General features: G+C 36.7%; 1 protein-coding gene across 2 annotated transcripts in view; it reads right to left on the bottom strand.

Moving 5' to 3' along the window:
* Nucleotides 1-17,890: 17,890 nt before the first annotated feature.
* The window catches only part of LOC129216146 (uncharacterized), a 17,010-nt gene continuing 10,486 nt past the window's right edge, over nucleotides 17,891-24,414 (bottom strand). Inside the window, exons 2-4 of one of the 2 annotated variants that reach the window (XM_054850303.1) lie at nucleotides 21,705-21,883; nucleotides 20,876-20,982; nucleotides 17,891-18,595 (exon numbers count right to left, since the gene is read on the bottom strand). In XM_054850303.1, coding sequence (XP_054706278.1) covers nucleotides 17,954-18,595; nucleotides 20,876-20,982; nucleotides 21,705-21,864 — 909 coding nt within the window. In that variant the 5' untranslated portion in view covers nucleotides 21,865-21,883 and the 3' untranslated portion in view covers nucleotides 17,891-17,953. Of the gene's footprint in view, nucleotides 18,596-20,875; nucleotides 20,983-21,704; nucleotides 21,898-24,414 lie in introns of those variants that run through there. The other variant, XM_054850302.1, reaches the window with a different exon arrangement.

The following is a 24,414-nucleotide window of genomic DNA, read 5'->3' as shown; positions in this document are numbered from 1 at the left end:
TGCTTTAGCAGCTTAGCACTCCGCCAGAAGAACTCAAGTTATTTGTTTACATTATTTTGTCAGTTACAGTTGCAACATACTACAGAATCGGTTGAGAGTTTGAAGTAAATCTGGAGTGAAGGATTGGACGAACAAGGTTATAGTGAAATCATCAAGGCAAAACTAGTGAGGGACCAAAGCAAAACAATGCTGCATTTCAAATTTCTTATGCTCTTTATGAAAAATAATTTTACTAACGAAATTATTTATTTTCCCCAATTATTTTAATTTTAATCCTTATGCAAAAGTTGCCGTAGACATGGGTAGGCGAGAGGATGTACTGCTGTCCTAGGACATTTCTTTAAAAATCTGTCCTAAATAAATACAGTTAAATCCCGTTACAACAAATTTTAACAGCGACAGCAAATTTCGTTCGTTGTAAGGTAAATTTGTTGTAATAGAAACATTGCAATTGCAATTAAAGCAATGGAACTGAATTCACTATAAAACAGATATTCGCCGTACTATAGTAGGCGCTGCAATCTTTGGACAGTGGCGGCTGAAAGAGTTAAAGAAACAAGACCGACCCAATTATGTAAAAAATGACCTATCCAATGGGACAACTAAACTTTCCATGCAAAATTGGAATGTTTTACCCCTTTGGCCAATCTCTTAAATCACCCCCAAAGTGCGGTATTCAAGCTCTAGAGCTACGAACTCTGTTTTTAGTAAGAATGTTTATGAAAACCAGCATGACATATGCCAAAGAGAGAAGGGGTATGGTGAAGTGTGAAACTTCGCGACAAAGGGGGGAAAGGTTCAAGGGCGACCATATAGGGAGCAAGAGGGGGCTCAAGCCCCCCCCCCTTAGATATTGGAACTTCCTTGCTTTTAGTTCTTTTTTCTTTGCAAAAATGTAGAAACATTTCTTCTCCAGCCATTAATGAATAATTTATTAAAAATGTCAAACTTCAATAATTCTAATCTGTACTGAAATCGGTTTCCATGGGGAAAATATATTGCTAAACCATGGGGAAAATATCTGAGCTCCCCCCCCCCTTAAAGTTTTGCATATGAATGCCCTTGGACAGCGGCGTAGCGTAGATTTCTGGCGCCTGGGGCAGGTACCAAATTTTCCACCCCTCTTACATTGTCCTGCTATATGCCTCCCCCCACAACAACAAAAAAAACGACATGCTTAATATTTTACGGAACGAAAACAAGATTTTATTGTCTAAAACATGTTTTATATTTTAATATAATCTTACTGTAACAGAAAATACTGTTGACCGAAAAATTCTAATAAATATTTTTCAAAAATTATTGTATTACTAAAGGACCCGACTGACGTTGTTCTGTTCAAACTTTGCAACTTAAAAAGTTAAAAATTTTCAATAAACTACCAAGTGTTTGAACCGTTCTGTTGAAAAGAAGAAGCTAAAAAAAAAATGTTTTAAGCTGCTATGGTGTCAGAATTCGTATATTTATTACTACTTGATTTATCTAATGCCCAATGATCAGTTTCATTAACTATTTTTTCTCTCGTACTTTATGGTTTGTTCTTTCAGAAAAACATAAAAAACGTCCTCAGATATTAAGTGTAAAAAACTAACTACAAATCTAGAACAAACGGGAAATCCCGCTGCAACATCCCCCATATGAAAAAGAATAAAACAATCGAATGGATATCGTTTAGAAAAATGATAAAGGTAAAAACAGTTCTCTGAATAAGACGAAAATCATTTATCCCTCCCCCTTCCTCCCGATGTAAAATAAACACATTCTTCAACTAAAATGACTAAAAACTCTTTAAAAACGAAAAACAATTCTTTGCAATTTGAAATATTTCGCCAAATAAAAAAAAAAAACAATAAATTACATTAACAGTATCTTTAAAATGTAAACAAATGATCGCGCAACTCTATTGTTTATAGCCAAAGTCGCCAAGCCACCACGTTACTGTAATCCAGCCGATCAGTGAGAGAAGCCAACTGCGACCGATTAGTGGTCCGATCTTTTGAACCAAAACTTTTTAAGCTTCATATATTGCCTAATTTATTCTTTCCACCAAAGATAAAGATCTTCCACTGCACTGATCTTTTGTGTACAGAACTACCCTGTCATAATTTATCTGGACGAGAATAACATTTGTTTCGTCTAATAATGTACTGATTAGTTAGATAATCCTTAAAGTATTCTTGACATTGGTGCCAAAACTCAGATGGATTTCAGCCGAGAAACAAATGTTGCTAGGTACGGTAATTTCTGATCATTTAGTTAGGAAAACCTAAAACACCGAAGCGATACCACATGGTTTAACCAGCGATCAATGACGACAGAATACACGTTTTGCGTAAACCTTACATTACTTAACTTTTAAATAGGTGATGGCTGGCTTCCTTAGTGTCCTTTGGCAACGGGTTAAATATTTATTTCAGTTCTCGTTCAACAATAGGTTAAAATAAATATTAATCATGTGGGAGATTTTACTACAAAACGTTTAAATTAATTAATTAACAAAATCGTTTCCGATTCCATCCATCAAAAACATGCTTGCCTCAACTTAATTACATGCAAAAAATTTGATCAAAATCGGTCCAGCCGTTTAAAAGCCTTATGGTTACAAACGTACGCACAGAAGATTTTTATATATTAAGATGAGAGATAATATTTTTAACCCTCGACAACACACAATGGAAGGGGGTTATAATTTTTTTATTTTTAAAGTTTGACGTGTCTGTGTATCTGTGTGTCTGTCTGTGGCACTCTAGCGCCTAAACGGATGGACCGATTTTGGAAAAAAAAATTCGAAAGGAGAGTTGATCGAGAATGTTCTTAGCTAGGTTGCATTTTTGGATGACATTAATTAAGGAAGATATTAATTAAAATACTCCAAAAGGTTTTTCGCGATTTTTGCAGTGAAAACAATGTTAAAAAATTTGAAATTTAATACCAAAAATAAAGAAAAAAAAATCCGCGTCTGATAGAATGCTTTTGGAACTTCCATGTTTCATAGAATTCGAATTATAACGTTTTTTTCAAAGCAGATTTCAATAACGGCTAAGCCTTTATTTACGCGATTAATAACAAATTCATTGTTGGCCAACAAGGAAACTAAAAGCAATGATTTAAAATTTTTATCTGTTGTCAGTTTCTATTTAATAGCAAATAAAATACTGGACATTGATTTTTAATAATCTAAGGCTTTCAAAAGGATTTTCAATTTTCCTTCTTGATTCTACAATAACGACTCAGTCGGGTTTTTTTTTTTAATTTTAAATATTCCCAGATAAAAACATTTAAAACATGATCTAAAACTGTATATACTGGTAGTATTTCTTAAACCTTTTGTTGAAAAGAAGAAGGGAAAAAATATATATATAAAGTACCTGATCGATACATTTTTTTTTAAATACTTGAAAAGGTTTTTTCTTCTTAACCTAAAATTTTAATTTTCTACTTTTTATCAACGGAAATTCTTTATCAACACTATCAAAATCGATTAAATCAGTCGTTTCTGTAAAATGTTGAAAAGAATCGTTTTTTAAAATGACCCCCTGAATCCAAATATGCAGACTGCGTACCCGCAGACTCCGCAGTGGGGGGGGGGGGGGGCAAGGCCTTGAGGGTCCCGACGGCCCAAGAAACTGAAAAAAAAAAAAAATACTAGCACTAAGACTTATTAACGTTGCAAATATACACTGCTGGCCTCTGGGGAGGGGCCCTGCAGATTTAGTTGCAGGGGGTCCAAAATTTATAGATCCGAACCTGCAAATATAACCACTATTTCCCCCTATTACCAACCCCGTTTCGGAATTCTGGATATCAACCTCCTCCCCTTCCCCATTTTTTCTAAGCCAGTATTTTTATTTGGAGTGGGAGGGAGCATTATATTAATTAACATTTTTCTAGGGGACTAGAGAAAAGAAAAGTTTAAAAAGATGAGCATTTGTAACAAGGAGGGACCCTCAAGGTGGTACTCCCCCCTAAAATACTTAAAAAATCATCAAAACGAACTGTTTTTTCTTTTTTTCCACAGTTTGTCTTCGATTGTACTTTTCGACGTAAAATCCAAGTATCGGCTTCACTTGTATAAGCCCCATGTCCGAAAAAAAGTTCACATTGAAGAAAAAAAAAGAAACTAAAAATAAATATAAATAAATAAATAAATGAAAAATGAAATAAATATGAATTTTAAAAAATAATAAATCTTGAAGCACCGAATGTTGCATATAAGTCGCATCACAGATCTTCAGTCACAAACCTTCCCGGATTATGTATATTTATTGAAGTTACGATCCCACTGAAGATTATGAATGAAATTAAATGTGCATATAATTTAGCATTAATGTCTTCTTTATATAAATAAAACACAAAATCCAAATGTATATGTACGGTACGGAGTAAATTCAGAAACTACTCGACCGATTTCGTCAAAATTTTTAGTTTATCTTGGTTAGTGCTGGGAAGGTTTATAGACATTTTAGAAAAAAATTCGATGAATAGTTCTTTTTTTATTCGAAATTTATGTTTTGGACCCAAAAATGGATCTTTCTACCAGGGTCGGACCAGGGCGCTAACCTTGACTCTCAAAGGGCCAAAAAAAAAAAAAAAAAAACAAAAAAACAAAAAAAAAAACAAAAAAAAAAAATGACACCAAGGCGCACAAGTTCAAAGGGCCAAATAAAAATATAAAAAAGTCGCACAGGTTTGAAGGAGCAAATCGAAACATGCGCACAGGTTCGAGGGGAGGGCACAAAGAAAAGAAAACGAAGGTGCACACGTTCGATGGCACAAATGAAAAAAAAAAAAAAAGATTCCAGGGTGGGGGGAGGGTGCTCAGGGTTGAGAGTGAAAAAAAAAAGGAAAAAAAAAAACGGAGGCGCTCAGGAGATCAAGGACGCAAAAAAAGACCGAAGGCGCACATGTTCAAGGACGAAAAAAAAAAAAAAAGAGAAGGCGTTCAGGTTTAAGGGCGCAAAAAGAAACAGACGCAGGGGAGGGCAGAAAAAAAAAGGGAAAACAACCGAAAGTGCACACGTTCGAAGGCACAAATAAAAATAATATGAAAAAAAAAAGAAAAATTAATTTGAATTTTGACATCTTGAATTCAAATTATGTTTTTCGCAATCACGAGTGTGTGTATGCAGGCGTGTGTGCTTGTGTGTGTGGGGTATGTGTGTTTGTGTGTTTGTGTCTGTGTGCTGGAATAAGTGTGTGGGTAGTTGAGTGTGCGTGGGGGCGGGGTATGTGTATGTGTGTGTAGGCATATGTGTTTGTGTCTCTGTGCAGGCATGAATGTGTGGGTAGTTGTGTGTATGTTTTTTGTGTATGTGTAGGAGTCTGTATGTATGCGTGTGTGTATGTGTTTGTGTATGTGTGTAGGTGTTTGTGTGTGTGTGTATGTGTAGTTGTGTATGTATGCACGTGTGTGTAGGATATGGATGCAACCTGGAGACGGCTTTCGCTATAGCAGCATCATGATCGGAGCCGGTCGAGGGTGATGGTGCGGAGGGTGACGGTGGGAAAATAAAATGATAGGACGCCAAAAACAGTCAAATGAAAGCAATAAGCAATCGTGATTGCTCAAAAAAAAAAAGGGAAAAGGTTTGAGGAAGCAAAAAAAAAAAAAAAACTCTCAGGTTTGAGAGCGAAAAAAAAAAGGGAGCTCAAGATCAAAAACGCAAAAAAGCCGAAGGCGCACACGTTCGATGGCGCAAAAAAAAAAAAAAAAAAAAAACCGATTGCGCATAAGGTTTTTTAGTCCCGTCAAGGGAAACACGTGAAGGCGCAATAACGTTAGTTAAGGCAGTGATTGCTTGCAGGGGCGGACTGGCCGACAGGTCGAGCCCCCTCGAACGTCCTCTGCGTGCCTTCGTTTTTTTTTTTTTTTTGGCTCCCTCAAACCAGTGCGTATTCCTTTACTTTATTTTTGGCGCCCTTGAACCTGTGCGTCTTCGTTTTTTCACGCCTTCAATCCTGTGCGCTTTCGTTTATTTATGCACCTTTAAAACCTTTGCGCACTTGAACCTCAGTTCTTTCGTGGTGCTTTGGTAGTTAAGGTTGGTGCCCTCTTGGGGAACCCAATCCGCCCCTGCCTGCTTGTCGATCTTTGTGATTTATAATCCTCTCCAACGAGATTGTCCTCTCTTTTCTCGTCTTTTTTATGTCAGAGCCAGTGATAATGGTCAGCATGTATGTCAGTATCCATTATTTCGTGCTCGAGCCTCAACGAGAAAAATTTCCTGAGACAAGTTAGAACTGAAGAGTAAAAAAAAAAAAAAAGCATTTTGATGTTGATTTAGTGACACATCCCTAGCAAAGCGTTGTGTTAATTTAAAGAAAAAGCCTTTTCGATGTTAATGTAGTGTTACAGAATTTGCGGCCCCTAGCAAAGTGCCGCCCGGGGCGAGTGCCCCCTTTGCCCTCCCCCCCGCTACGCTACGCCACTGCCCTCCTGGAAAGGTTCAAACGTGTCAAAAAAAAAAAAAAAAAATGCGACATCAGTTATGCACAGCTTTTAACCATAAACAAATCACAAAGACAAGCTTTTTTTAAATTGTACTATTATTGTGACTTCCAGTGTTTTCGAATGGGCAATTTTTAATGCAGCAAGTAAGGATGGTTCATTTTACTGTTTGAAGTTTTATACTTCTGATGGCAAAGGTCATATTCGACTTTGTATAAGAAGTTTTTTTATATAGAAGTTTTACACATCAACTGAGTTTTGCGGTATTATTTAATTTCATTCGGGAAGATTTTGATTATTGAATTGGGAGATTCGTGATCTTCCATTGGCGTCAATTTTTTTGCACCGTAATCATAATACCAGCGCGAGAAACGTTTTTCCTTTGCATACGTAAACAATAGAGAAATATATATTTGCTTAGGGTTATCACAGGGCAACAACGTATCCAAAATGAAATTATTTACGCCAAAAATTGAACGACTACGCCAATTTCCCAATAATCGAAATATCCCCTTTTTTCATTTATTTTGAGATTAACATACAAAAAGGTTTGGTTCTAGTTTATTTTATTTTTTTTTTTATTTTATTATATAGCAATCACGATTGCTTATTGTTCTCACTTGACTATTTTGATGTCCTTTGATTTTATTTTCCCACCGCCACCCTCTGCACCATCACCGTCGACCGGCTCCTCACGATGCTGCTCCCATAGCGAAAGACGTCTCCAGGTTGCATCCATGTCCTACACACACGCGCATACATACACAACTACACACACACACACACACACGCACGCACACACACACATACATATACACACAAACACATACACCTACACACATACACAAACACATACACACACACAAATACATACAGACACCTACACATGCACACACACACAAACACATACACACACTCATACAAACTACCCACACATTCATGCCTGCACACAGACACAGACACATATGCCTACACACACATACACATACCCCCCCACATACACACACATTCATACACACAACTACCCACACATTCATGCCTACACACAGACACAAACACACATGCCTACACACACATACACATACCCCTACACACAACACACATACCCCTACACACAACACACATACCCCTACACATAACACACATACCCCTACACACAGCACACATACCCCTACACGCAACACACATACCCCCCACACACAAAGACACACGCCTACATACACACTCGTGATTGCGAAAAACATAATTTGAATTCAAGATGTCAAAATTCAAATTTTTTTTTTTTTTGAGCAATCACGATTGCTTATTGCTTACATTTGACTGTTTTGACGTCCTATGATTTTATTTTCCCTCCCCCACCCTCTGCAGCATCACCGTCGACCGGCTCCTCACGATGCTGCTTCTATAGCGAAAACCGTCTCCAGGCTGCATCCATACCCTATACACACGCGCACACATACACAACTATACACACACACACGCACACATACACAACTATACACACATTCACGCACACATACACACACATACACGCTCAAAAACAGACACACACGCATACATTCAGATACATACACACACACAAACACATGCACACACACAGACACAAACACATATGCCTATACACACATACACATAGCTACCCCGCCCCCACGCACACAAACACTCATACACACAACTACCCACACACTCATGCTTGCACACAGACACAAACACACATGCCTACACACGCATACATATACCCCCTACACACAAACACAATACATCCCCACACAAACGCACACGCCTACACACACACACACACGCGTGATTGCGAAAAATATAATTTGAATTCAAGATGACAAAATTCAAATTTTTTTTTTTTTTTTGGCACAAAAGTCTTAATAGGCTATGCTGTGCGACATACAGAAAGCAAAATTGGAATTAAATTATTACTGTTTTTTTTTGTAAGTACATGTAAAAATCATACGTTCCTAAATGTACAGTAAACGAATAAGAGTAAAAATAAAAATGTTAAAAACAGGAAAATTCATATAAGTTTTCAAAAATATTCAGGAATGAATATGATCGAATTTCGACCGCTGGGGGAATCCTAGTAATGTACAATTGAGAATTGAGGACCTGAATCGCTACTGAAAATACTTCACGAATCCTCAAAGGAATAAAAATGAAAGTGTTTAATTTGGATAATGCATCCAAAATATTAGTAGAAATTCTTCCTTTTTTTTTTTCTGTTTTCTACTTTTTACCCCTGTGTGATACTCGAAACACTTTTAACTTTCATTTAAACTCATTAAATAACATACATAATTCGAAAAAAAAAATGCATAATGCTTTAGTTCTTTAACTTTTTTTAAATTTCAATTGCCACTGCAGTATATATATTTTTTTAAATCTAGATTTTAAAAAAAAGCACACAGAAGGTAATTTCTGGCTGTGCTACTAGTATCCAAGTGGTGAACTGAGAACTGCGATAGCGCCCAATGCCATTCGTATTTTCTAATAATTTGGGGAAAGCGTAACTCGCATATCCCAACAATCAAAGAAGTTGAAAAGTGATTAATGGGGTTGTTCCCATCACTTAAAAGTACTATTTTTAGTCACTGAAGTTGCTAGAATGAGCAAAAAAGGAAAAAAAAAATAATAACATGGCGATATAAAAATCTTTTATTTTCAAAACGTATAATTTTTAATTAACTTTTCCGATTAATAGGGAAGTTTTCGATTTTTCAATTTCATTTTTATATGACAGAGTAACATGTATGAACATCATAGGTGAAAAATTTTTTGCGATACGATAAGTAGATTTTTTAAATTAATCTTTAAAATTCAAGCGCTTGTGACGTCAAATGGCATAGGAAGTGATGTCGTGCGCTCTTCCGATAGGGGGAGAAGCCGAAGGTCACGCATTCGACTTCGAAGAGGAAACGTAAAAGGCTTATCTCCTCGCATTTAACTCCTCGCGTTTCTGGAACATTAAACCTCTCATCCCTCTCGGAAATATTCGAATATCATCATTGATGTTACATGAGGAAGATTATTTAGATTGTGCTTTAACGAATCCGGTCTCCATAGTGTGTTCAAAAGGATTATTGAATTTCTAAAAAATAAAAATATCAGCGTGCTCAAAATGTTCCTAGCGAAAACAAGGGATCTTCGGCGGCAGGCTGCCGATTCGCTCCCTGTGACGTAGGCTCGTGACGTTTCAGAAGCGCACACTTTTGCGCGTGGATTTTTAAAAATTCAATAAAAATCAACCACGGTGTTTTAAAATTCGGCGATGGTGAATTTTTTAGTTTTGAGGGTCAATTAACAATATCCAATAGCCAAAATATGAACATTTAAAAGGTTGCAACTTCCCTACTGTCCGATTTTTCAAATGAGGCGTGGTCAATATGACGTCACAAGTGATGCACTTTTACGCGCAATCCGCTGGCGCCCTGAATGTTTACGCATGCTGTTTACAGCGTTTCCAGGTTATGATAATTCAGAAGCGAATTAAATATTGCATTAATGGCATCTGCGCTAATGGCATCAGTGAATGGCATTCCATCACTTGTGATGTCATGTGCAGAAGCGTAAAAAATGAAATGAATCTTCACATCGATTTAAATAATTGTTAAAAATTATTCAGCTTTGTCAATTTTTTAAAAAATGGTTAAATCGTATGTTTTTAAGCATGCTCTTTCAGAAAAAAAAAAAAAAAAACTTTTAAAATTTCTGATACGACCCCATTACTCATTCTTGGCAGTGATAGACGCGTGTGTGTTCTGGATCTTAATTTTTATCAATGTCCAAAATTTTAGGAGAGACTAAATTTCTCAAGTAAGAAGTGTCATGATATTTGTATTGTGCATTATCGTGAAACTTTAATCGACTTCTCGTCAATTGCAATCTTCTCACGAAAACAATAAATGAATAAAATAAATAAATAAAAATAAAAAATAAATAAAAATAAAAATTAATTTGAATTTTGACATTTTGAATTTATGTTTTTCGCAATCACGAGTATGTACGTAGGCGTGTGTGTTTGTGTGTGGGGGTATGTGCGTTTGTGTGTAGGGCGTATGTGTATGTGTGTGTAAGCATGTGTGTTTGTGTCTGTGTGCTGGCATAAGTGTGTGGGTAGTTGTGTGTATGAATGTGTGAGTGAGGGGGGGGGGGTATGTGTATGTGTGTGTAAGCATTAAGTGTTTGTGTCTGTGAGGATGCATGAATGTGTGGGTAGTTGTGTGTATGTTTTTGTGTGTGTATGTGTAGGTGTCTGTATGTATGCCTCTGTGTGTATGTGTTTGTGTGTGTAGGTGTATGTATGTGTATGCGTTTGTGTGTGTGTAGTTGTGTATGTATGCGTGTGTGTGTAGGACGTCGTGGATGCAACCTGAAGACGGCTTTCGCTATAGGAGCAGCATCGTGAGGACCCGGTCGACGGTGATGCTGCAGAGGGTGGCGGTGGGAAAAATCAAAGGAACGCCAAAAACAGTCAAATGAAAGCAATAAGTCATCGTGATTGCTCAAAAAAATATAAATACTATAAATAAATAAATTTAAAAAAATGAATTTTCAACATCTTAAATTCAAATTCACACATTCAATAACTAATAAACAACGACAACAATGCATAAAAATTAGGAGAGTAACTCTTCAGAAAATGCTCTCCGATTTTCTGCAATAAGAATAATTTCACTGGTGATGAAGTTTGCTCTCAGTGCTATACCAGGAATCTCTAAATTAAAAAAAAAAAAAAAAAAAGTCACGTTAAAGAATTTGTGAAAGGAAGTCTGTGGCTGCTTGCGGCTAGAAGACCCAATAGCATATGCATATGCAGCCCTGAAATGTTGTTCAACATTACTTCGAGCCCCGGGATTGTGCACGCACTTGGGGTGTTTTATTTTTAATTTCGAATTAGTTTTCTTATAATAACTTTTTTAAGCAAAAATTTCACTCAAATTGCCTATTAAAGGGATGAAAGAATTTTCACTCCCCTTAACATTCTATGTCGTTCGAAAGAGATTTTTTTTTCCACACCAAATAAATCTTGTTCCAACTTTCTCAATTAATTAGAACAGCATACATAAGGGTTTCCATTGTAACGGAAAATCCTAAACTCAACTCAATTCAAGCCTTTAGCTAAAGAGCAAAATAGAGTCAGATTTCAATAACTCGAAGTCCTAAAGGACCGGCTAAAATGTTCGAGTTATAGGTAGTTCGGGTTAAAAGTTTGGGACCAAATAAAAACTTCAAAATAAAGGAATACTCCAGTTATAAGCTTCGAGTTATCGAGATCCAACTGAGCACACGAAATTGAAAGTAACTTTTTAAATGTACAAAACTGCCGTTTTGCTATGCTCAGGAGCCCCTTAGCACCCATAGCTCTGCAAGTTAGTACAAGTTAGTTTAAATTCCGGAAAAGGGTTGCTTTTTGTTACAATTGAAACTCGTTACGCGTTTTTAATCTGATTTTTTCTAATTGACGATTTAAATCTTTGCGAATCAAATAAGATGGCGAAGCAATCTTTGGGGGTTGGTGAGCGTGTACATACAAGGGGCGGAGTCCCTTAGAAAATGAAAAATAAGTTCTAAAACACTTCAATACTAATTAGCCCCATTTAAGAATCTTCATTTTAATTCCAAAAAATATAATTAAAAGAATGAATAAAAACAATTAATTTGAATTTTGTCATCTTGAATTCAAATTATGTTTTTCGCAATCACGAGTGTGTGTGTGTACATGTAAGCGTGTGTGTTTGTGTGTGGAGGGTATGTGTGTGTGTGTGGGCATGTGTGTTTGTGTCTGTGTGCAGGCATGAGTGTGTGTATGTGAGTGTGTGTGTGTATGTGTTTGTGTATGTGTGTAGGTGTATATATGTAAATGTGTGTAGGTGCGTGTATGTATGCGTGTAAGTGTAGGATATTGACGAAACCTGGAGACGGTTTTCGCTAGAGATGCAGCATCGTGAGGACCCGGTCGACGGTGATGCTCTGGAGGGTGGCGGTGGGAAAAATGATAGGACATCAAAAGCAGTCAAATGAAAGCAATAAGCAATCGTGATTGCTCAATAAAGAATTTGTTTTTCGAATGAGTTGATTTATTATTTATTTTTACATACGCGTTCATTTGCATATTTGTGTATCATTGCAATTTAAAGAATTTTGTATTTCATATGAATTTAGTATTTATTAGTAAACAAAACTATGTTGCATTTCAGAACCAAAAAGGTATTTTGATAATGATAGATCAACCAGTGAATTAATATTAAAACGCAATTTCATTTTCAAAAATTCCTTGTTCAAAAAAAAAAAAAAAAATGTTGAAATTGTGTCGCTCGGTATATGAAAATAAAAACATTTTAGTTGATATACGTAGTAATTTTCAAAAAGGAGGCGAGCTTTTACGGTTCTGCGTCAGGTTTTCTGGAGGGTTGAAAAAAAGAAAATACATCAACTTTGTAACCTTTGTAATGAACACCCCAAAGCAGGGTTTCCTCGCTTATTACTTATATATATCTAGACTGCTCGACATTGAAAATGCAACACCAAGAAGGAGTGTCCAGAAATTTATGCAAATTTTAGAGTAGAGGTACATCATTGAGCTATGTAAATGATGTGAAATGCGCAGCTCTCCGACGCACGTGAAGTAAGATATAAGGGAAGGAACTTGCCGATCGTGTCGTTATTTCTGACTGGAGAATTATCGAACAAATGTTTTTGTCTTGGAGGATACGTGTAACACGAGAGAATGCCAGGACGACGTCAACGAAGGCACTTCCAGCAGTTAGACGATTTTACAGGGGTATGGTGATCGGACTGAGAAGTGGAGGTTGGTTCGTACGTCAAATCGCAGCTGATACCCACATGGATGCGAGCACGGTGCATCGGCTGCGCCGATGATGGTTGGAACAACGAAATGTGGCAAGATTGAGGGGTGCAGGGGCAGCCAGAGTGACGTCCGAACGCGTGGATCGACGCATCCACCGACAAGCTGTAGCAGATCTACAAGTCACTTGTTCCTCGATTCTGCAGCAGGTGCAAGGTACCCTGAATGTTCCCGTGCAAACCAGAACCATTTCCCGTTGTTTGGTAGCACGTGGTCTGCAATCACGGCGTCCGATGAGAAGACTGCCATTGACCCCAAAACATAGACAGCAACGTTTAGTATGGTGCCGGACTAGAGCGACGTGGTAGCCAGAATGGTGTTCTCAGATGAATCCCGCTTCTGTTTATCCAGCGATGGTCGCCGCATACGTGTGTGGCGTCGACGTGGAGACAGATCTAATCCGGCAGTAACTGTGGAACGTCCTACCGCATGACAACGTGGCATAATGGTTTGGGGCGCAATTGCGTACAATTCCATATCACCTCTAGTTCGTATTCAAGGCACTATGACTGCCCAACGATACTTGGATACAGAGGCGTAGGAACTTGGTGGAAGTAGGGGGAGCTGAGACACATTATGCCATAACCAGAAAATAATTTAAGGGGGGGGGGCACTTAAATTTTTTCCCCATAAAATATTAGCTTCTCAAAGCTTTTCTCTCTCCATCTCTCTCTTTCCCAGCAAAATTTTCAATCATATTTAATAAATACATTGTATATGGAGATAATGAGGTGATAAAACTCTGGTTTTGAAAGGGGATCGGTCAGTACTCGAAGATGAGCGCGTATAAGGGAAAATTTCAAAAGTCTTGTTCTAAAAACGAGTTTTTAAGCGATTTTTGGAATGTTAAGAGGAGAAAAGGTTCAAATATACTTCCCTGAAAAATTTTCGAAATTCATGTCTTAAAAACGGATTATATACCATATTTGTTGTCGTTAGTGAAACTAGTAATATGACTCGAGGGATTGTCCTCGATCGAATTTTCAAATTGATTTACATTTTCCTCTCAATACTTCGAATTTGAAGATTCAAAATCGCTATTATAGACAATCTTCAATGATGTCAGGGGAAAAGGCTACTAAACTAGGGTTCTACTCTGGTAATTTTTCAAAGTTGTCCTAGGGAGCGTTCTTCAATGATGTTATCAGAAAAGTTTCAGAGGTTCCTTCTCCTTATTTTTTTCGAAATTATAATCTCTAAAAAACGCGACTGCAGATGATATTTGTCAGCGTTAGGGGCAGGTTCCGAATAACAAAATGTGAGGCCCTAGGCCTGCAAAAATTTCAGGGCTCCCTGAAGACTCTATTAGCCCTGTCGGAATGCATTTTCGGGGCCCAGAACTATGTAAATTATTTATCATGTGCATTCACGAATCCCCTTCGGGGCACTCGAAATTGTGGCATGGTAAATTCGCTAGTGGCAGAATTAATAAAAATTCTCCTTTAAGAGAGTTCTTTTCTAAATAAAATGTCTTTTTTTTTAATTATTACTTTTAAAAATACATGGAATTTTTTCGTATAGTTGTAATGTTATGCTTAATTATTTCAGTAATTTGGGGCCCCTTAGGCCAGGCCAATTAGGTCGAGGTCTAATTGGCCTGTGACGTAATCAGGCCCTGGTTAGGCGCCGGGCAATTTTTTGAAATTGAATTCCCAAAAAGGGAATATTATTTAATTTCCCATGTTGTTGGAGAACAAGGTATTCAGGGACTCTCTTTCGGAAATTTTCAGGGAACCGAGTCCTGAAAACAAAATTTTAGGCGATCGTCTGTAATAATTTTGAAAGAAAGGGAGGATTTCGGCAGCGTAGCATTTAGAAGACTCTCTTATTTTCTGAGCACTAGAAAAAGGGAAAAATATGAAACAGGAGGGTGGAGAAACAGAACGTTGGAAATGTGTTAAAATGAAGTGTTCGTTATATATTTTTGTTCAGAAATTTTAGTAAGTCTTTGAGAGAAACTATAAAATATTGTAGGAGTTTTTTTAATAAATGAAAAATAATAAATCAAAAGTTACAATTTTGGCATGAAAATATATCTGTATGTGACAAAAAAATCGTAAATTAGGAAAGCAAAAAATTTGAATAAATCTAACTTCGTAAAGTATTATGTTCAAACTTTTTCATTTCAATGAACTCGCATTTTTTAAAACTGATTTTTACGTAGTAACTGTTGTTATAATCATTGAAAGATTTTAGGAATATTATAATAGTGAAGATTTCACCGATTTTGATTTATGTGAATTTTAGTTCCTGTACCTTTAGTATTCTTTGATATTTATCTTTTCAGTTTTATAACTTCATGAAAAAAATCTATCCCTGACGGTTTAAAATGAAACAAAATAACGGACACTCTTTTTTTTAAATTTTTTACAGTGAGATAGTTCTAAAAATTGCGTTTTTTTTATCACAGCAATGATTTGCGCCTACAAAAGTAATTTCTGAGTACGCCACCGATTTATGTTGTTTCTTTTGATAATATTTCCTATTAAAAATAAATAAAAAATTTGTTTGAATAATATCTATTTCGGGCGCTACAGGGTCTCTATCTGGAAACAGATTACTTTCGGTTTCGATAGACCATCGAACAATGGCATTTTTGCGATCTGATGGTACCTTTTGATCGAAACATAGAATTTAAACCCGATAATATGTAAGTTCATGATCCCTCGAGAATTAGTTTAGGACCGTTTCTTGTTTTGTAACTACATAGACTTTTGGGAAGTCTTTAAAGATTTTTCTTTGTTCGGGGCTTAACTTTTTATGAAGGAGTAAAAAATGATTAAAGAGAGAAATAAACGACGGAGTAAAAAAAATAAATTAATGAATTCGTTTGTAAATGGGGATCTCCCCCCCCCCCTCCCCGAGTTTTTTTTTTTTTTTTTGTAGGTAATTGCAATGAATAAAGAACACGACCACTTGGTCCTTTAGTTTAACTTTCACATTATATTTTGCAAGTTTATTTTAATCAACCAGTTTCAAAGGACTCCGCTGGAAATTCTTTACATTGTGCTTTAAGAAGTCAGATATCTTAAAATAGATAAGTTTCTAGAAAGTTGAAAGCATTTGATTTGAACAAGTTGCTTACCTTAGTAACCTTTTTTTATAGTTATGTCTGTAGCACCTTCCATATTATTCATATTTAAATGCCAAACTGACTCACTATCCTTTTTGTGATAATGTGACAAAAAAACGGCATGCGAGGCAAAACTAATAAAAATGTGAACTAAACTGCGATGCCGCTCCCGAAACACGAGCTCAAGGTGAGGAGCAAACCCCTATCGGTACTGGTACTGATTTTTGCAGGCCGCGGGGCAAAGCCCACTTTTCGGCAGCCGGTAGGATAGCTTGTCTAAAATTCTTTTATTTTTCTTCCGGGAATCAAGAGGTGTGTAAACAGTGAGAAAAAGGGTGAAGGTGGACTCAAGTGCACTGACCACTCCCTCTGTCCCCTGCTTTTGTTGCTTATTAGGTGGAATTCTTAGAAAAGGCAGATCACATTTTTGAAATCAGGTTTGAGGTAAACAATGTACGGCAAAAAGCTGCTGTGCGAGAATTTTTCCGAGGGAGCTGAGCCGGTCTGAAATATTCCAGGGGAGCTCAAGCTCCCCCAGCTCCCCCGGCTTCGACGCCTATGCTTGGATAATGTGCTGCGGCCGGTGCCAATCCCTTACCTTCAAGGGCTACCTAATGCAATTTTTCAGCAGGATAACGCCCGACCACACAGTGCTCCCATCTGCCAACATGCTCTCAAAGGCACACAGATGCTTCCCTGACCACCATACTCTCCTGATCTGTCACCAATCGAACATGTGTGGGATGTGATTGGACGTCGTTTGTAGACTTTGTCCCTGCTTCGTTCAGAAGACGAACTGTGGCAAATGGTTGAAAGGGAATGGAGAGCCATCCCTCTCGACACCAGCCGCACCCTTATTGACTCTATGCCTAAACGTGTTTCTTCGTGTATCGCTGACCGCGGTGGTCCTACATCCTATTGAGCCGGCGACGTTCTCGCTCCGTATTCTGCCTATCATTTTAAAAATAAGATCATTTATTATTCCTTGCTGTCTGTCTTTTTACCAAATTTCATCACTTTCTGACCACTCCTTCTTGGTGTTGCATTTTCAATGTCGAGCAGTATATAAATATATATATATATATATATATATATATATATATATATATATATATATATATATATATATATATATATAGATAGATAGATATATATATATATATATATATGCAGAAAGAAGTTACTAAAGCTTGAGCACGGTAGATATGGCGGATGAACTAGAAGAGAAAAGGGACCACTTCCTTTTGTAATAAGTAGGCGGGAACGCACATGCGGTCAGGTCTCGCGTTCTCGCGGATACTACCTATTACAAAATGAAGTGGTCCGTTTCCGCTTCGAGTTCACGGGCCATCTCTCAATGGTTGTTTTTTCTGCCAATTCATGTCAGAAAAAAAAGAGACCCTAGTAAAAAATATCATTTAGTCATTTACAAGTTGATTCTTCACTGGTCATTCTACTCTCAATAGTGATCACGAGCAGTATAAGAACACATTTATTAAACATAAAAATTCTTCAGCGAGCTCTTTATTCAAAATTCAACGAACTTCTCAGCAATTGTTCAGAAAGGTGAAAAATTCATATCGAAGTGAGCAAACACTTTGTTAGTATCCACTTTCAAAGCCTGCTTTCTATATAACCTGTGACATTCTTCTACTAAAGGACATCCAAGTCTTTCATACATTTCTCTGGCTTTAGCGTTGATGCTGATGGTGGTCGCGCCGAATCCTCTAGCTTCTGGCCATTGAGCTCGAAAAGCATGCACAAGTTCCGTAAGCATCGCTTCAGCTATAGAGGGATCGTCAGCATAGAGTGGTCCAACGTGGCCTGCACCCTGACAGCTCATCTTGATTACGCCATAGCCAACACATGCGCCATCTTTCAAAGCGACAAATGTGTAGCTATCCTTTTCTTCACAAGTGAGTTTGACTGCAAGCTCTCGACCGTAACCAATTAGATTTCTGTCGTAATCCAACATCAGAGGAAGATGAGATTTCGTATAGGGTTCAATTTCGATTCCTGGTGGAACGCTTTCTGACAGCTGATTCATTTGAATACCTTCAGTTTGTAAATATTCTGCACTTAGCCATTCGTTTTCCAGAAGAGGGAATCCACTGCTGTCTCTGTACATTTTCCACCTATCTGGTACGGAGTTCAAGGCAGCGTTTCTGGATCCTATGTGGTCCATGCAGGCACTCCATATCTGTTTACAACATTCATAGTAATTAATAAAATATCAAGGGATTAATAGTACCATTCCACGAATAAGTCAACCGCTTGTCCCGCGCGTGACGGTTCATATATTTCATAAAAAAATAATACTTTTAAAGAGTAATGACAAAATTTTTTGCTTAAGATATCACACATAAGCTTGTAATTTGTTATGCAGAAAATATTTGCTCATTGATATTTTAAAGTACTATTTTTAATGATATATATATATATATATATATATATATATATATATATATATATATATATATATATATATATATATATGTATGAAGCGTCACGTGCGGGACAAAATGACCGTTTTCCTTTGAATGGCCCAATACTATGATCTAACTTATAAAACAATAACCGCATTATACGATTGTTTTGAAAATAATGAAGCAAAGTAAAATTCATTTTTGCGGCCACCACAAAATGAATTCGACTTTGATTTAAAAAATAAAATATATCAAATAGAAATGATTAACAAGGACCAAGCTTACTAGACCTTGAGAAAATTACAAATTTTCAGATTATTATTATTAGAAAATCGCCCGTCAAGGTATGCCAGGTGAAAATTGCTCCTACATTTGAACGAAGCAGTTGCTTGTTTGATGATATTTTGACTTATATATATATATGATTATTATTTGAACTATTGTTAATCAAACGAAAAGAAAAAATTAAGAATCTCATTTCGATAACTGAGCACAGATTTTTATTAGCGTGTGTTTGCAGCGGTAGCGTTGTTCACTACTTGATTTTTAATCTCTCACTTCTCGTACAAAAGCATTTATTAGTCCCACATTACAGGCTTTTTATGATACAAGAAATGTCGTGCACTTATCATCTTCGTGAGTAGGATTAAGCTGTTTTATAATTTTATGCTTGAATCGGACGGATTTTAGCAGTAGCTTCTAGCAAAGTTATATTCGTTTAAATCTGTAAAAAAAAATCATTAGTTTTTAGATTACTTTCGGAAAATCGGTTACGTTGAAATTCTTTCCAAAGAAGTTAGCTGTCGCTACTTGAAAACACCAAATCAATCCAAGATCTAGTTGTTTCACCGCTAGCAAATTATGCATCATTGTCACTTACTTACTGAATCTCATCGGTAAAAGGAAAAGTGATTCACTGCTTGATAGTTATGGCAAAGTTTACTTTCCAAACCATTGGGCCATCTCTTGTCTTGATTTTAAGACGTAGAGCAATGAAAATACAATTTTTTATAGCGGTTAAGGAAAAATACTGCAATGTTCGAATCAATTGGGACAATTTTTTTTTCTTTTTTCTTTTTTTTTGAGACTTACAACTTGGTTGCCAACTAGCTCCAGTGGGTTCCACTAAGCAATTATGTCTGTCTTAATGTCATCCGGAAGTCAGTTTTGACTGCTTAAAACTAGTCCAAATTGGAATATTGAAAAATTCCTTATTAGTTTTTGTGAAAAGGGACGTTTTACATTTTTTCACTATAGTGTACGAAACAGGGATTGGAAAATCGGACTTTTAACAACTTCTCTTCTGATCAACAGTGAGAGATCTCCGGTGCAGTCTCAAACAATAAGTATGAATATCAATACAATTGGAAATACCTCACAATGTACTGAATAGTTCTTGTAGGTCCAATAATGTTGTTTCAGAAGAGGAACTGATCCTATTTTGTGTTTTTTTTTCTTTTCTCCTTCACATTTGCCCTTTCTTCGAGGAGGAAATGGTGCAGTTAAATCTATGGTTAAATGCATTTCTTCAGACAACCGGAAAGCTCACTTTTCTAATCCCAATCATGGAAGTACATAGTATTTTTTACTGCTATAATTGCGTGGCTTTTAAGTACGATTATCTTTTCAAACTTTCTAGGATTTATATCCCATTTTAGTGTACAAAAATGACCGAATGCAAAATGTAACTTCCTCGTCTCACAAATACAATCTTGTTGAAAACTTGTTCAATATTCATAATTTCTCATCTAAAAAAGTTCTGAGTAATCAGAACTGGCATTCAAATCGCATTAAAACATACAGAACTGTTTAATGTGACCTGCTAGAGCTAGCTGGAAAATCAACTTGAAAGTGCAAAAAATAATAGCTTTGTCCCAGTTAATTGGAACATTATAGTACTTCTATATGTTTGCGTGCTTTAATTTCATTTTGATATCCAGTAGATAGTTGTGGAGCTCTAATCCATAACACCTCACAGCTGCCACTGTTTAATGCCGCAAGCAGTAAGGTCAACATACATATAAGCACTTATAATGTTACACGACGTTATTTACCTTGCTTCCAATACCTTGTTTACGATACTTTTTTCTCACACTGTAAAGACCCACAAAAACTAAATCTTCATGGTGAATGACAGCACTACATACGCCTAGGATTTCTCCTGAAAATAGAAATTTCAACTGAAGAAAAAATATCTTACATACATTTCAAACTTTGGTTTTACTGTGTATATTTATTGGTTAGCAAATGCACAAAAATTTATGCGTTCGATAAGAAAATAATAATAATAAATAAAAATAAAAACGGCTTGCCTATTAATGTATAAAGATTTGAATTTTGAAATTTTGTATTCAAATTATGTTTTTCGCAATCACGAACTGCGACAGGACTCGACTCATTGAAGTTATTGTTTCTAGAAACATCTCCTGGGGGGTCCTCCCAAGCCAGCCCCTCCTCCTGGTCGGTTACGTGTGCATAGTTGTGCATAGTTGTGTGTGTGTAGGCTTGTCTGTGTGCGTAGACCTGTGTGTATGCACGTAGGCGTGTGTGTGTGTGAAGTCGTATGTGTGTGTGTGTGTGTGTGTGTGTGTGTGTGTGTGTGTAGGACATGGATGCCTTTGACCAGGAGAGGCGGATAGCCCTGGGCCGGAGGAGCCGCGCCTGCAGAAGCCGGTGGGCGGTGGTGCCGCAGAGGCCCCTGGTCCAAGCTGAAAAAGGAGCCAGACGCCAAGGATGGTCAAGTGAGGACAATAAGCAGTCGTGATTGCTCAATAAAAATAAAGATTCGAGATGCTATCCTTCCGGTCAGCGAGTTCTGTTTAGATTTTTTTTTTTAATTTGACTGTTTTACACTATCAGATAATCAACTATTAATTTCTTTACCTGCATCTGTAACTGCTACGTAAAATCCTTCCGGATCGACTTCAAGCCAGGTATAGAGACGATCTGTCCCTTCCTGATTCCCAGTTTCTCTCCAAATATCCAAAGCTTGAGGAATGTCTTCTTTCTGCATAAGACGCACTTTATACTCGACACCAGACATATTTTGATTTCAAAAGAACCTGTCCAAAAAAAAATAAATAAATATATTTAAAAAAAAAGTAATAAAAAAATGATAAAAATGAATAAAATAAAAAAAATATATATATATTTTACAAAAGTATTCAGAAACATATAACTTAAACGAATTTAGAATTAGATTAGCGAACATTAGATTCTAAACAACATTGGATACTTAAATCACCTCGCGGTGATTTGAGAAATTAGCCAAGGGGTAAAACATTTCCATTTTGAGCAGACAAGGCAGACGTCTTATTGGACATGTGCATGTTATAGTTGGAGCAAGCCTGACCCCACAGCATTGTGAAGGATACGCACTTCATAATAGTAGCATTCGGACGCTGCCAAGTTAGGTTTGCCTCTACTGCATTGTGTTTTTCTTTTACCTCTTTCAGTAGCATTGACGAGTCCCTCTGTAGTTTATTAGAGTTAGAAGAAGAAAAAAAAAAAAAAACTTCAAAATGCTTTTGGCATAATTCTTGCTAATTCTTATTCAAAATGATTCCCTGAATCCAAATATTACTGCCGTTTTCCCCAATACGCCCGCTTTTTGGAAATAGTCCCCAATTGTTTTGAGTTTTCGACGGTTTTATAGCCATTTTCATTTGGAGATAAAGGGAGCGTCATATTAGCGATTAACACTCTTCTGAGAGGCTAGAGAGGTGCAAAGCTCAAAAGCATGACCATTTGGAGCAAGTCAGGAGACTCATGGGCAAATTCCTTCTTAAATATTTAAAAAATCATTAAAACCGACCATTTTTTCCTAGGGGCTTGTTTTACAATATTTTCACTTATTTTCGGCATAAAACCAGAGTATAGGACGCAGTTCTATGAGCCCAATGTTCGAAAAATGTTCAATTTGTAAAGGAAAAAAAAAAGCTCTAGAGGGGCGGGGGGAGAGTAATCGACTGCCCATCCCCCCCTCCAGACGGGTCTGTGAGTGGCTTATAAGGTTTTCAACCGCCCCCCCCCCCCTTGAATGTATTATAAATCCGCCCCTGACCAAATAAACTGTTTTATCTACAAGCATTACTTATAAAATGATCTTCGCAGATTAACAACGAAAATGAATTCAGAACTGACCTCTCCGATAATCCAAAGAGTAAAAAAGCGAGCGGCTATCACGGAAACGCACGCTGCTGCTGTGGAATGCGGTGGTGTTTGAAAGATGCTTCTGTGTAACGCTTGTTCCGGGTTTCTTGATTTTTTTCTCCCTGAAGTGCCTGTGTTTGAATTTCATTTCCATTTATGAGATTATGAAATTAAAAATTATGTTTCACTACAGTAAATGCAAATAAAGCGTAAACTAATGCTTAGGGAGAAAGGGAAACATGTTATATTGAAACAATAAAGTGGTTGTACCAGATTTTTTAATTCTTCGTATCCGTAGATTCCAAAAAGTCTTCTTTACTCATTTCTAGTAACAAATTGGTAACTTCTTTGTTACCAGCAAAAATTTGTGAACAGCTCCGAAACAGATAAGCAAGAATGGAGTGGGAGGATCCAATTTAGTGAAGCTATCTTTTTTTTTTACAATTTTTGTTACAGTGCAACTATTGTATTTAAACTTTCACGAAAAGTTTACAAGAAAAGTTTTAAAACATTTAACGCACTAAAGCAATACAGAGAAAAAAACTTCTTGAATGGGGCTAGAACCAGGGCTTGATTTGTCTATTAGGCCCATAAAGCTCGAGACCATACATAAAGTTGCAAAAAAAAAAAAAAAGAAAAAAAAAAAATAGAGGTTTCAATTTGTACTGTTTGAACACGGATTGCATGTAATTTGGCAATTGGCCCAGTTAAGACGATTCCATCTGAATGAATCTTGCAGGGAGAAGGAAAAATAGCGATGGAATTTTGATTCACACGTTTTATAATGTCACTAGTGCCTAATTAATTTATTGCATTCTCTAAGTTGAAAAAGAGTGGAAACAAACAGTTTCTATGGAAACAACACAAAGAAAATACATTGTTTTTATTTCGTAAAAGTAGAATAAAAATGGTAAGAGCAAAATTATGTTGCTAAAAATATATCAATTTTTGTAGTAAGAATCTAGATCGAATATAGTTTAGATTTAAGAAATGATTCGGTGAACGAAGTGATTTGCACAAAACTGCGTCTAAATAGGCAAAAGCACTTCTGTGACGAACAAACTACCACCCTTGCAAAGTAATACATGCGTCCATTTCCGCCTATAATAGCCCAGTCAATGAAGGTAAAAAAATAGGCTTTGTCGCAACTAATTTAGGGAGATCTGAATTTTCTCAGGGTGTTAGCAGACCAAGTACACACTAAAAAAACACAAAGTCCCGACCCCCACCCCTCTTGCTTTCCTCCCCACCCCCTCCGAAACATTGCAAGAGCAGTGCTATGATTATAAAATTTTCGTGTCGCAACTAATTAAGAGAAAGCTGAATTTTTGCTGGATGTTAATGCTTAAAGTATACACTAAAAAAACATAAAGTCCCGACCCCCACTCCTCTTGCTTCCTCTCCCACCGCTTCCGAAACATTGCAAGAGCAGTACTCTGAT

This window comes from Uloborus diversus, chromosome 2 (assembly GCF_026930045.1).
Source record: "Uloborus diversus isolate 005 chromosome 2, Udiv.v.3.1, whole genome shotgun sequence".
Lineage (NCBI taxonomy): Eukaryota > Metazoa > Arthropoda > Arachnida > Araneae > Uloboridae > Uloborus > Uloborus diversus.
This window is presented reverse-complemented; position numbering and strand designations above follow the sequence as displayed.